Genomic DNA, 13,681 nt, shown 5'->3' with positions numbered 1-13,681 from the left:
GTTTGTCTTTGAGGGAGACTCATGGAACTGCAGCTGCTGGAATCTTGCATAAAACATAAAGTGCTTGAGTAACTCAGTGGGTTGGCCAGCATATCTGGAGAACACGGATGGGCAACGTTTTAGGGGGTCCTTTAGACTGGAAAAGGATCCCAACCTAAAACATTGTCTATCCGTACTGAGTTACTCCAGCACTTTGTATTTTACTCTTTGAGATCCAGTGTCACATTTCTGGTTACGTGCTGTGAATGATTGGTAGGAGAAACAATGAACTTCTAGTTTCATGCTTGCATCTTAGTCCATTTGGCTGCTTTGGCAGAGATCTAGAATTGAAGCATAACATAAAGAATCAGGTTTAAAAAAAAAGACACAAAATGCTGGAGTAACTCAGTGGGTCAGGCAGCATCTTTGGAGAACGTGGATAGCTGACGTTTTGGGTTGGATCCCTTCATAAGTGGATGCCAAATTAATGAGAGGAATACATTGAGAAAAATAAGGGTTTATTACTGTAATTCATTTGCCTTATGAAGTATGCACGACAAAAAAAGCCTTTTCATCTGTAAAGTGCAATTTTCACTAGCCATTTAAAGGAGAACAAACTTACTTTCACTTCTCATTAAACAGTCTGCAGAAATGTATACATTTTCATTGTGGTTTTAATTAAGTTGCAAGTTCACAGCACCAAATGCCTAGTAATTTGGCACTGAATTGTTTTGTACTTGTGAAGTGTTACAGGTGAAGCCTGCTGCTAAGTTATTGCAGGAAGCAGCATTATTGCTTAAGAAACAGAAGCAGGGGTCAACCATTAAGACTGTGGTGCTCACTGTGACATTTATTCCACTGGCAGTTTAATGCACCAGCCCCCATATCCTTAATTCCATAACCTCACAATAACCTTAAAAGTATCCTTCTCAAGTATGGCTAGGTACAGAGATGCATCTGCATCATTGTGGTACGCAAGCTGTGATCTTAACCAAATAATCTACAACAGGTGCAAGGCAGTTTAGTTTTTAATCAGTGAGAAACTGGAGCACCTATGGTATTTATCACTGAGGTCTGAAGGCATGATTTGGTATTTATCACAGATCTGAGGGCATGGCCCTCTATTTATCACAGAGATCTGATGACCTGGTTTGAATTATCGTATGTCTCAGGGCAAGGGGAAAACACTCCAATGGAATCATGCCTTACACAAAAAGAGATGGTTATGGCTGTGAAAAAGTAATCATCCCAGGCCCAGTAATCATTGCAGATGTTCCCTAGTCAGTACCCTTGGCCCAACCATCGTAAACTGCTTCATCAACAACCTTTCTTCTATCTGAAGGCTGGCCCTGGTGATTGCACAATTCCATTTGCAATGTTCAGTAAATGAAGCAGCTCATGCCTGCACGCAGCAGGGCCTAGACAACACATGGGCTGATAAGTGGCTTGTAAAATGTTACAGAAGTGCCTGGCAATGGCCATCTCCAACAAGAGAGAATCTATTTATTTGTCCTTAAAATAGAATACCATCACCATCCTTGGGTCCGCTGCCATTATTAGAGTGAGGTCACCATTGACCAGAATGCTCAGTTAGAGCGGCTACATAAACTACATAGGCATCTTCAGGATAATTAAGAAAGGACAGTCCATACCAGCAACATCCACATTTCAAATCTAAATAAAAATCAACAAAACCGATACGGATGATGAAATTTGCCAACATGATCAGTGTACCTGCACAGCCATCTGAGGAGTGTTTTGGATCAAGACTTAAGCCTGGCACAAACTCACGGTCTACCAGGCAGCAGTGATCCTGTATGCTTTGAAAGCATGGAGCAGCTACAGTAGGTGCCTCGAAATATCGGAAAGAATCCAACAACTTTTTCTCTGTAAAATATTCCAAATCCAATGGCAGGATAAAGAACCAACGTCAGTGTCCTGTCCCAGGCCAACTTCCCCAGCATTTCCATGACTGGTTAGCACACAAGAAAAGCTTTTCACTATACCTGTGACATTAAACTGAAACTGAAGCATTGAAGCAATTATTGGCTCCGTCAGTTCTAATGCGTGCCCAACACCTGACTCTTGAAAATGTCTGAAAGCTCGAAACTGTAGAGGACAGCACAGCTAGCTAATGGCACCCTGTCCATCACCAGTGCAGTGTGGCTGCAGTGTGTATCCTTCACAAGATGCACCATGAACCAAAGCCCATTTTGATTGTGCCTTCCAAATCTGCAACCTCTGTGTCAAAAGCAGCATGGTAGGGCTGGTGTCATCACTTGCATGACTTCCTTCAACATTCACACCGCCTGGACATAGAAATAAATTGCCACTCCTTCTTAAGTCCTGAATCTCTCCATCAATGGAACACACATAGAACAGTACAGTACAAGAATAGCCCCATCAGCCCACAATGTCTGTGCCGAACAAGATGCCAAAACCAACTTCTATCTGCCTGCATATAATCTATATTCCTCCATTCCCTGCATATACATATGCCTACCAAAAAGTATTTTAAATGCCACTATCGTATCTGCCTCATCCACCAGCCCCTGTAACGCGTTCCAGGCACTTGCCACCCTCTGTGTAAAAAAACAACTTTATCCCGCACATTTCCTTTAATCTTTGCCCCTCTCAACTTAAAGCTCCTAAGCCCTCCTAAGCCCTCCATACCTTCCAATGTTGGATTCATTGGAGGTGGTCTTGGAGGGGAGGATGCTGCTCAAACTGTGGGGCATCTTGGACAATACAGGTCACCCCCTCCATGACACACTGGTCAACCTGAGGAGCACCTTCAGCAACAGACTGGCTAAACCAAGATGCAACACTGAACGCCATCGGAGATCCTTTTTCCCTGTGGCTATCAAACTCTGCAACTCTTCCCTCTTCTGTTGTGGGATAGACTGACTGCCCTCCCCACCCAATCGTTGCATATCCCCAATCGTGGACTTTCCACTCGTCATTTTAATTTCATGTTTCATATATCTTGGTGTGTGTTTTGGAATGGGTGACATTTCGGGTCGAGACCCTTCCTCAGACTGATGTCGGGAGTGGGCGGGTCAAAGATAGAATGTTGTCGGAGATAGTAAGACTGGTGGGAGAACTGGGAAGGGGGAGGGGATAGAGAGGGAAAACAAGGGCTATTTGAAATTAGAGAAGTCAATGTTCATACCGCTGGGGTGTAAACTACCCGTGAAATATGAGGCGCTGTTCCTCCAATTTGTGCTGGGCCTCACTCTGACAATGGAGGAGGGCCAGGACAGAAAGGTCAGATTGAGAATGGGAGGGGGAGTTAAAGTGCTGAGCAACCGGGTGATCAGGTAGGTTAAGACGGACTGAGCGGAGGTGTTTAGCTAAACGATTGCCGTGCCTATGCTTGGTCTTGCCATTGTAGAGAAGTTGACACCTGGAACAGCGGATACAGTAGATGAGGTTGGAGGAGGTGCAAGTGAACCTCTACCTCACCTGGAAAGACTGTTTGGGTCCTTGGATGGAGTCGAGGGGGGAAGTAAAGGGACAGGTGTTGCATCTCCTGCGGTTGCAGGGGAAAGTATCTGGGGAGGGGGTGGCTTGGGTGGGAAGGGACGAGTTGACCAGGGAGTTTTGGAGGGAACGGTCTCTGCGGAGAGCAGAAAGGGGTGGAGATGGGAAGATGTGGCCTGTAGTGGGATCACGTTGGAGGTGGCGAAAATGTTGGAGGATTATATGCTGTATAATTCTGGTAAATCTCCTCTGCACCCTTTCCAAAACTTCCATGTTCTTCCTGTAATGGGGGCGACCAGCGTGCATGCAATACTCCAAATGCAGCCTAACCGAAGTCCTGTAAAGCTATATCATGACTTCCTGACTCTTGTACTCATTAAGCTTTTGACTACAATGGTTCAAGAAGTCATCATCTTAGGGGCAAACGTGATGAGCATTGTACTCCCACGTCACCTGTAGCTTGTAGATGAATTTTTTGATATGTCCTATTTCCTTTTCATATTTCCCTTTGAGTATCGATACTTTCACCTCCCCATTAGAGCAGTTAGCTGTGCCCTAAATGAATAGGATGTTGTGGGCAGCAAGGGAAGAAATTGCTGGGGGCTCTAGCAGAGATTTTTATATCTTCGTTAGCCACTGGTGAATTACTGGAAAACTGGAAGGAGGTTAACGGGCTTTTATTTCAGAAGGGCTGCAAGGCCAAGCCAGGGAACCACAAATCTATGCGTTTGCTGCCCTACAGCGCCAGAGACCCGGGTTCGATCCTGACTAAGGGTGCTGTCTGTAGGGAGTTTGTACATTCTCCCTGTGACTACATGGTTTTTCTACAGGTTCTCCGGTTTCCTCCAACACCAAAGACATACAGATTTGTAGGTTAATTGGCCTCAGTAAGATTGTAAATTGTCCCTAGTCTGTAGGATAGTACTAGTGTAGGGGGTGATCACTTATCGGTGAGGACTCAGTGGGCCGAATGGCCTGTTTCCACGCTGTATCTCTGAAGTCTCATGTACAGAAGTAAGAATGTAAAATAAAATAATATTAAGGGCCTTGCTAATTTTATGGCCAGATCCTGTGTGGTTGGTTTCTGATCCCAGCCTCGCCCTTTGAATCACACTGCTGAAGAGTGAGCAGATTCTGACTGCTTTCACCTTCAGCCTGTGGTTCAAAGGGCTCATTGCAACAAGTTGTCCAGTTTGGTAGAAATTGTGATGATGCTGAGAAAATGTAAAAAGATGCTGCAACAAGATCAAGAACCTTATACTAGAAACTAGACTTGGTTTCCCATTGGATGTATTCTCGCAGCACAAAGTACTATTGGAGTAAGCAAACGTGTTGTCCTTCATCACATTTACATCAGGAGATGGGTAAATCGTTATGGAATATTGTGAAATTGAAATTAAGTATAAAAGCAGCTACACTGTTACATAACACACTTTGTTAATGAATGCCCTTCAAGAAAGATCCTGATACTCTTACTTCAAACGGCCTATAATGACAGCAGTCTGACAGTTTGTGGTTGATTCTAAATGCCCATTGAAACAACCTCAACAGCTTTTGGGTAATAAATCTATTCATTGCAAGGCAAGTTAATGGGGAATTATCAGATGTGCTTTAATGGCTATGATCACAGCAGCATGCAAGCTCTGCATTTGAGCAGTCTTGGCGTAATCATTGCTGTAAACCTCTGCTCACCAATATCTTGCCTGTTTTAAGAGGTAATCACTGTGGGTATAAAAAAGGCACCATCTGGTTTCCTCTCCAAGATGAGACGTGGCACCCTTGAATCATTATGGTTGGGTTGAATTGTTTGACAACACCGTGGCAGCGTCACTATCATAGTTATGCCAGAAATTCAGGTAGCCTCAGAAACTGTAAGGTACACAAAAATGCTGGAGAAACTCAGCGGGTGCAGCAGCATCTATGGTGCAAAGGAAATAGGCAACGTTTCGGGCCGAAACCCTTCTCCATCTCAGGTCCACTATGAGTGAGCAATTTGTTCTTTTCTGACATCACTTGTGTGCCAAGAATAAATATAAAGTGAAGGAATATTATCCCAGTATTCTACTAGATTAGGACCAACCAACTTTCGATTGTAAACCTGAAACATCCTTTATTTAGTCAGTTTTAGATTGCATGGGGAATGCATTATTTCTGTACTTTGGTTTTCTCTGATTGATTAAATTGGAAAGAATCCATGACAGTGAAGTTTGCCCTTGGACTTCTGACTAAAGTGCCACATGAGTAAACAAGCTGGCACTAGTGTTTCTTTTCTTGTGAATGTTTGTGCTTGCAATGTTCTGTGTAACACTGCATGGATGGACTCTGTGGTACCTGCTTTCACATTCCTGACTGCTGCAATGTGGGAGTCCATTTATTTGGCTTGTGTTGGTTTATCCCATTACATATTTACTTTCTCCACTGGACTACAAGGTAGCTTCTACTTAGCTATCACAACTAATATCGGTAAAGAAAAGTGGATATTATCCATCAGCATATGTTAAGGTGTCCCCCATTGGATTAAATAGCAATAAAATAAGTCAATCATAAGCTGCACATGTTTTTTATAATCTCAAACTTTAATGTTAGGAATGTAAATGATTATCAGAACATTAATCCCAATGATTTAACAGCAAGTAATTAAACCATTTCTTTCCTTCTGCTCTTACAGGTACATCAGAGTGGGTCAGGATGGTCTCCTGTGGTACGTATTTCTTCATTTTAATGCCAGGGTATCTGACATTAACATCTGGTATGGAAAATGGAGGACTGGCCAAATTTTGTGCCTTCCACCACAGTGATGAATGTGGTGGATGTTTGTGTTAATTTTTTATTGTGTATTGTGTGTTCTTTTTTATTGTACCGCTGCTGGCAAATTCATTTCACTTGCACTTATGTGCAAGTGACGAATAAAGCTTGATTGATTGATTGATTGACGCAGCAGGTGAAAGGGCGAAGCTCTCGACGCAAGTGAGTGAAAGGGCTGATTAAATCCACAATCAACAAATCTTTCTAGTTGTACAGCATCCTTATTTCAAATGAACCATTAGTCACTGCAAATCTGCTCAGAGTTATTGTAGTCCAATGGCACAAATCCAGGTTCACTTTTATCGGTTATGCTGCACAGTGCAGGGTGTGGAAGATTGAAAGAGTAATTTTCCAGGAAAAGTGTTTTTGTTTGCTCACAGCTTATTATTCTAAGAGAGATGATTGAGGCACCTTATGACAGTTCAGAGTGAAAACAATGGCACCCACAATACTTGAACATTTTCTTTGAATAAATGATAAATGCTATTCATAGTGAATTTCTAAAAGTCGGTTTCCCACAGGGTTCATTGGCCACCTCCCTCTCCCATTTGTTGAAGCTGAGTTGCCTCAGAGACACACAAACTCTATATCTAGGGGCGACACAGTGGTGCAGCTGGTAGAGCTGCTGCATCACAGTGTCAGAGACCCGGGTCCCATCCTGACCTTAGGTGCTGTCTGTGTAGAGTTTATACACAGTCAACCCTGTGACTGCATGGGTTTCTTCTGGGTGCTCCGGTTTCTTCCCACATCCCAAAGCTAACCAGGTTTGTAGGTTAATTGGTCTCTGTAAATTGCCCCTATTGTGGAGGCAGTGGATGCGAAAGTAGGATAACATGGAACAATGTGAACGATGGATAGTCAGCATGGACTCGGTGGACCGAAGGACCTGTTTGTATGGTGTATCTTTCAATCAATCTGATTCTCTTGCTTTTTTAATTAAAAACCCCATTTTATAACTGATGCATAATACCACTTCTCCCATTTTATGAAGCGACTGTTTTTCTCTGCACAATGTGGTTACAGTGATATTGTCTCTGGTTTATCTTTTTTGTCTCTCACAGTATGTAGAAGAAAACCTGGGTGTAATGTCAGTGGGATTTTTGCTCAGCAGTCTTGATGATGCTATCATTTGGAGAGGACCCAAGAAAAATGGTTGGTATTCTTTTGTTGATTTAACCTTTTCTGATTTAACTAATGCCCCTTCTGTCATTGGAAGGTTTCAAATGCATAACAACATGGGAAGCAATTTCGGGTGTTTCTGTGTTTCAATTCAATGACTCTTCGTCAGAATAATTTCTTTAATCATTAATGCAATATTACAACATACAAGAAAATACAGGAACCATGATATGGGGGAAAGCTAGTTTTGATTAGGTGAACACTCAGTCCAGTGAGTGTACTGGTTAATGCAGCAGTGAGGACCTTCAATGGTCTTTATTGGATTTAGAGATTGTGGAGGCATCGATAGATGATATTTTAAGAATCATTGGAGTCAGGAGTGGTACCAAATGATTGGAAAATTGCCAATATTACCCCGTTGCACAAAAAGGGAGCAAGATAGAATAGTGGGATCTGTAAGCCGATTAGTCTGACTTCTGTGATTGATAAGATTTTAGAGTCCATTATAAAAGATGAGGTTATTGAGTACTTAGAAGTTCATGATAAAATAGGCCAAAGTCAGCATGGCTTTTTGAAGGCGATGTCTTGCTTTACAAATTTGTGGGAATTATTTGAAGAAGTAAATAGCAGGACAGACAAAGGAGAGTCAGTAAATGTTGTTTGCTTAGATTTTCAGAAAGCCTTTGATAAGGTGCCATACGTTAGGCTGCTAAGGAAGATGAGAGCCCACGGTATCAAAGGGCAGAGATACTAGCATGGATAGCAGGTTGGCTGGATGGCAGAAGACCAAGAGTGGCAATAAAGGGGGCTTTTTCTGGTTGGTTGCCAGTGACTAGTGGAGTTCTGCAAGGGTCGATGCTGGGGCCGCTACTCTTCACGTTGTATATTAATGATTATTAATAACAAGGGGGTTGAAGGCTTTGCGGCCAAGTTTTCAGATGATACAAAAATAGGTGGAGGGGCAGGTAGTATAGAGAAAGCAGACACTGCAGAAGGACTTGAACAGGTTGGGAGAATGGGCAGAGAAGTGGCAGATGGAATATAGTGTAGCTAGTGTTGAGTCATGCATTTTGGTAGTAGGAATAAAGGCAGTGACTATTTTCTAATTAGGGTGAGAATCCAGAAATTGGAGGTGCAAAGGGACTTGGGAGTGCTGGTCCAAAATTCCCAAAACATTAATCTGCAAGTCGAATCAGTAGTAAAGAAAGCAAACTCAATGCTAGCAAGAGGGCTTGTATACAAAAACAGGGATGTAATGTTGAGGCTCTATAAGGTGCTGATAAGGCCACATTTGGAATATTGTGAGTAATTTTGGGCACCTTATCTGAGGAAGGATGTGCTGGCTCTGGAGAGTCCAGATGAGGTTTACAAGAATGATCCCAGGAATGAGCAGGTTAACCTATGAAGAGGGTTTGCCTGCATTGAGCCTGTACTCGCTGGAGTTTACAAGAATGAGGGGAGACCTCATTGAAACATTCAGAATAGTGAAAGGCTTGGACAGAGTGGATGTGGAGAGGATGTTTTTACTAGTGGGAGAGTCTAGGACTAGAGTTCATAGCCTCAGAATTAAAGGATGTTCTATTAGGAGGAAGATGAGGAGTAATTTCTTTAGTCAGAGGGTGGTGAATCTGTGGAATTCTTTGCCACAGAAGACTGTGGAGGCCGTCGGTGGATATTTTTACGGCAGAGATAGATAGATTCTTGATTAGTACAGGTGTCAGAGGTTATGGGGAGAAGGCAGGAGAATGGGGTTAGGTGTGAGATAGATCAGCCATGGTTGATGGTGGAGTAGACTTGATGGGCCGAATGGCCTAATTCAACTCTTATCCCTTATGGCCTTATAGAAACATAGAAACATAGAAATTAGGTGCAGGAGTAGGCCATTCGGCCCTTCGAGCCTGCACCGCCATTCAATATGATCATGGCTGATCATCCAACTCAGTATCCCGTACCTGCCTTCTCTCCATACCCTCTGATCCCCTTAGCCACAAGGGCCACAATTAACTCCCTCTTAAATATAGCCAATGAACTGGCCTCGACTACCCTCTGTGGCAGAGAGTTCCAGAGATTCACCACTCTCTGTGTGAAAAAAGTACTTCTCATCTCGGTTTTAAAGGATTTCCCCCTTATCCTTAAGCTGTGACCCCTTGTCCTGGACTTCCCCAACATCGGGAGCAATCTTCCTGCATCTAGCCTGTCTAACCCCTTAAGAATTTTGTAAGTTTCTATAAGATCCCCTCTCAATCTCCTAAATTCTAGAGAGTATAAACCAAGTCTATCCAGTCTTTCTTCATAAGACAGTCCTGACATCCCAGGAATCAGTCTGGTGAACCTTCTCTGCACTCCCTCTATGGCAATAATGTCCTTCCTCAGATTTGGAGACCAAAACTGTACGCAATACTCCAGGTGTGGTCTCACCAAGACCCTGTACAACTGCAGTAGAACCTCCCTGCTCCTATACTCAAATCCTTTTGCTATGAAAGCTAACATACCATTCGCTTTCTTCACTGCCTGCTGCACCTGCATGCCTACTTTCAATGACTGGTGTACCATGACACCCAGGTCTCGCTGCATCTCCCCTTTTCCTAGTCGGCCACCATTTAGATAATAGTCTGCTTTCCTGTTTTTGCCACTAAAATGGATAACCTCACATTTATCCACATTATACTGCATCAGCCAAACATTTGCCCACTCACCCAGCCTATCCAAGTCACCTTGCAGTCTCCTAGCATCCTCCTCACAGCTAACCCTGCCCCCCAGCTTAGTGTCATCCGCAAACTTGGAGATATTGCCTTCAATTCCCTCATCCAGATCATTAATATATATTGTAAATAGCTGGGGTCCCAGCACTGAGCCTTGCGGTACCCCACTAGTCACTGCCTGCCATTGTGAAAAGGACCCGTTTACTCCTACTCTTTGCTTCCTGTTTGCCAGCCAGTTCTCTATCCACTTCCTGTTTGCCAGCCAGTTCTCTATCCATTATAATGTGCTGTGATGTCCATCCTTAATATTGCCAATCAAGTACCAGAGAAACTGAGTCCGGTCAAATCCATTCTTGATAAGCAATGAAGGGGAATCCAGTGATTAGATTTTCTTATCAGGCTCATTGACTGAGGTTGAAAAATTAGTTGTGTGGCCAACGTCACAGCCAGAAAACAATGGTTTTGAATTAAAGGTATGTTCAACCCGCTTTTTTAAACTACCCCAGTGGTTGCATTTGTGGGATTGGGAATTTAAACAGGAAACTAACTTTGCACATTTTTACTGTAGAAAATTGAGTTAATATTAGATATTCTGTTAAAATGGCAATCATGGTTCTTAGGAGTGTATTTTTTAAGCAGTCCATGTACCTAAGCTGTGGTTTCCTGGTGTCATATCAGACTGACTGCAAGTGCAAAAAAACAGAATTACTTGATAATTTTGACTTCCATTACTAGGTATATATTTTTAGAATTGATATAAAACTCATTGACCTGAAACGCTAACACTGTTTTTCTCTAAACATGCGGACAGACATATTGAGTTTTTTCAGAAATTTCACAGCTTGTATTTTCAGTATTATATCAGATTACACCTTTCAGAGTTCAACAATTTCCAGCTTTCCCTCCACTTAAATTATTAACAGTTCATATCAGTCTTATGATTCCTATCTGCAGCGGTTGGCATGGCTTCCTTATGCCTTGATGATTGTGCATTATTAAATATGTGGTCAGAATAGATCTCAATACATTATCATCATGACTTTCTCTGACGTGTATTCTACTATTTTGGCTGTATGTTTAGTATGTTAAGGTTTCTAATGCCACCAAATATTTAGTTGTTACTGGTGGCTATTGGTAACTCAGAAGATGTTAGAGCACAGGAGTTGGACATTTAACCTATCAATTCTGACACTGAGATCTTTATAGATATCCTTTAACATTTATCTTTTTCATGCAATTATCTCATTTCTGAAATTTTAATTTTAGAAATTTATTTTAACATTTGGTGACAAGGAATTCTAAATTGGAAACATCAGCAACTAATACGTTTTTTTTCTTGCTGATCCCTTTTGAGATTATTAAAAGATTGTGCTTTCCCATTGCCATCTCTCCCATCAGCAGAGAATCCAGTGCTATTTATCTTATTGTGTCTATTCTAATCTCTAAATCTTTTTACTGAGCCACCCCTTAACTTCTTTCTACGTGCAAAGACCTCGTTCCATACTATTTATATTATTTTACCTTTTTTTTCCAATATTTTATGCTTCTGTTGAATTGCTTAAAACTATCCATATTGCTCCATTTATTATTCAGGTTTAAAACCTCTTTAAAATCGCCTCTCAGTCTCCTCTCCCTATAAATCTCAGTCCCTTGAGTCCAAGCAACATCCTTGTAATTTTTTTTCAGCACTCTTTCCATGTTAATGACATCTTTCCTCTGGCAGGGTGTCCAAAACTGAACGTAATACTCCAAGTGCAGCCTTGAACAAAGTCTTGTACAACGGCAACATAACATCCCAACCTCTATATTCAATGCTCTGACTAATGAAGGCCAAATGCCAAAAGCCATCCTCACATAAAACAGTTAACAAAACCAATTTGATTAACCATTTCAATATCAGTCTGCATTGATATATTAATAATATGCTCTCTTCTAAGTTTTTTTCCCACTCAACAATTAGATCGCACTGAATTATTGTCATGATCTCTTTACAGCGTGAGGTATGTGTGTGATCCTGAGATGGTTTTCCTCCTGACTTTATGCTGCTTTACAATTGTAAAGTGCCTACAGTTTCCCCACCAACTTTGAGTATCTCTTATTTATAACAGAGGCTAGCAAGGAATCATGAGGGTGAATCCAATTGTGTTCAAACGTATTATGACAGCCTGTTGAAAATATTTATTTTGGTTTTCCTTCTTAGGTAAGCATTTATTGACAACATGTTAATTGGTTCCTTTAGGTTTGATCAAACAATTTCTGCGAGATGTGGACTGGGGAGAGGTTGACTACTTGATTGTTGATACACCACCTGGTACCTCGGATGAACATCTCTCCATTGTACAGTACTTGAGTGCCACGCCGGTGGATGGTGCTGTGATCATCACCACTCCTCAGGTAGGCTGCCTAATATAACCAGAAAACCAAGGCTGCCTATCCTCTGGGGTTGTCCAGACATTTAATATAACAGCATCTCATATTTCGCTTGGGCAGCTTATACAACTCAGTGGTATAAATATAGATTTCCCTATCTTCAAGTAATCCCTGCACTCCCTCTCTCTCCATCCCTTCCCCATCCAAGTCGCACCAGGTTCCAGTTCTCACCTAGCAAACGGCTAACAATGGCCTGTTACCTTTATTATCATTACATTTTTGCATATCTTTCATTCATTTGCACTATATCTTTCTATATCACTGTCTATATATCTAATTTCCCTTTCCCCTGATTAGTCTGAAGAAGGGTCTTGACCTGAAACGTTACCCATTCCTTCTCTCCAGAGATGCTGCCCGTCCCGCTGAATTACTCCAGCATTTTGTGTCTCTCTTCGGTTTAAACCATCATCTGCAGTTCCGTCCTACGCATTTAATATAAATCTCTGGGCAACTCAGGAGAAAAACTGTGGTCATTAGAAACATAGAAATTAGGTGCAGGAGTAGGCCATTCGGCCCTTCGAGCCTGCACCGCCATTCAATATGATCATGGCTGATCATCCAACTCAGTATCCCGTACCTGCCTTCTCTCCATACCCTCTGATCCCCTTAGCCACAAGGGCCACATCTAACTCCCTCTTAAATATAGCCAATGAACTGCCTCGACTACCCTCTGTGGCAGAGAATTCCAGAGATTCACCACTCTCTGTGTGAAAAAAGTTCTTCTCATCTCGGTTTTAAAGGATTTCCCCCTTATCCTTAAGCTGTGACCCCTTGTCCTGGACTTCCCCAACATCGGGAGCAATCTTCCTGTATCTAGCCTGTCCAACCCCTTAAGAATTTTGTAAGTTTCTATAAGATCCCCTCTCAATCTCCTAAATTCTAGAGAGTATAAACCAAGTCTATCCAGTCTTTCTTCATAAGACAGTCCTGACATCCCAGGAATCAGTCTGGTGAACCTTCTCTGCACTCCCTCTATGGCAATAATGTCCTTCCTCAGATTTGGAGACCAAAACTGTACGCAATACTCCAGGTGTGGTCTCACCAAGACCCTGTACAACTGCAGTAGAACCTCCCTGCTCCTATACTCAAATCCTTTTGCTATGAAAGCTAACATACCATTCGCTTTCTTCACTGCCTGCTGCACCTGCATGCCCACTTTCAAT

The 13,681-nt window shown here is 42.2% G+C and overlaps 1 protein-coding gene across 2 annotated transcripts in view; it reads left to right on the top strand.

Annotated features, from left to right (window-relative positions):
* Nucleotides 1-13,681, top strand: part of nubp1 (nucleotide binding protein 1) — a 62,899-nt gene that overhangs the window by 39,566 nt on the left and 9,652 nt on the right. For both annotated transcript variants that reach the window (XM_033040422.1, XM_033040421.1), the window contains 3 exons: nt 6,131-6,163; nt 7,329-7,419; nt 12,328-12,482. In XM_033040422.1, the coding sequence (XP_032896313.1) occupies nt 6,131-6,163; nt 7,329-7,419; nt 12,328-12,482 (279 nt within the window). The remainder of the gene's footprint in view (nt 1-6,130; nt 6,164-7,328; nt 7,420-12,327; nt 12,483-13,681) is intronic.

The sequence above is a fragment of the Amblyraja radiata genome, chromosome 22 (genome assembly GCF_010909765.2).
Source record: "Amblyraja radiata isolate CabotCenter1 chromosome 22, sAmbRad1.1.pri, whole genome shotgun sequence".
NCBI classification, from domain to species: Eukaryota; Metazoa; Chordata; class Chondrichthyes; order Rajiformes; family Rajidae; genus Amblyraja; species Amblyraja radiata.
Note: the sequence above shows the minus strand (reverse complement) of the source record. Positions and strands in the feature narration are given on the sequence as shown.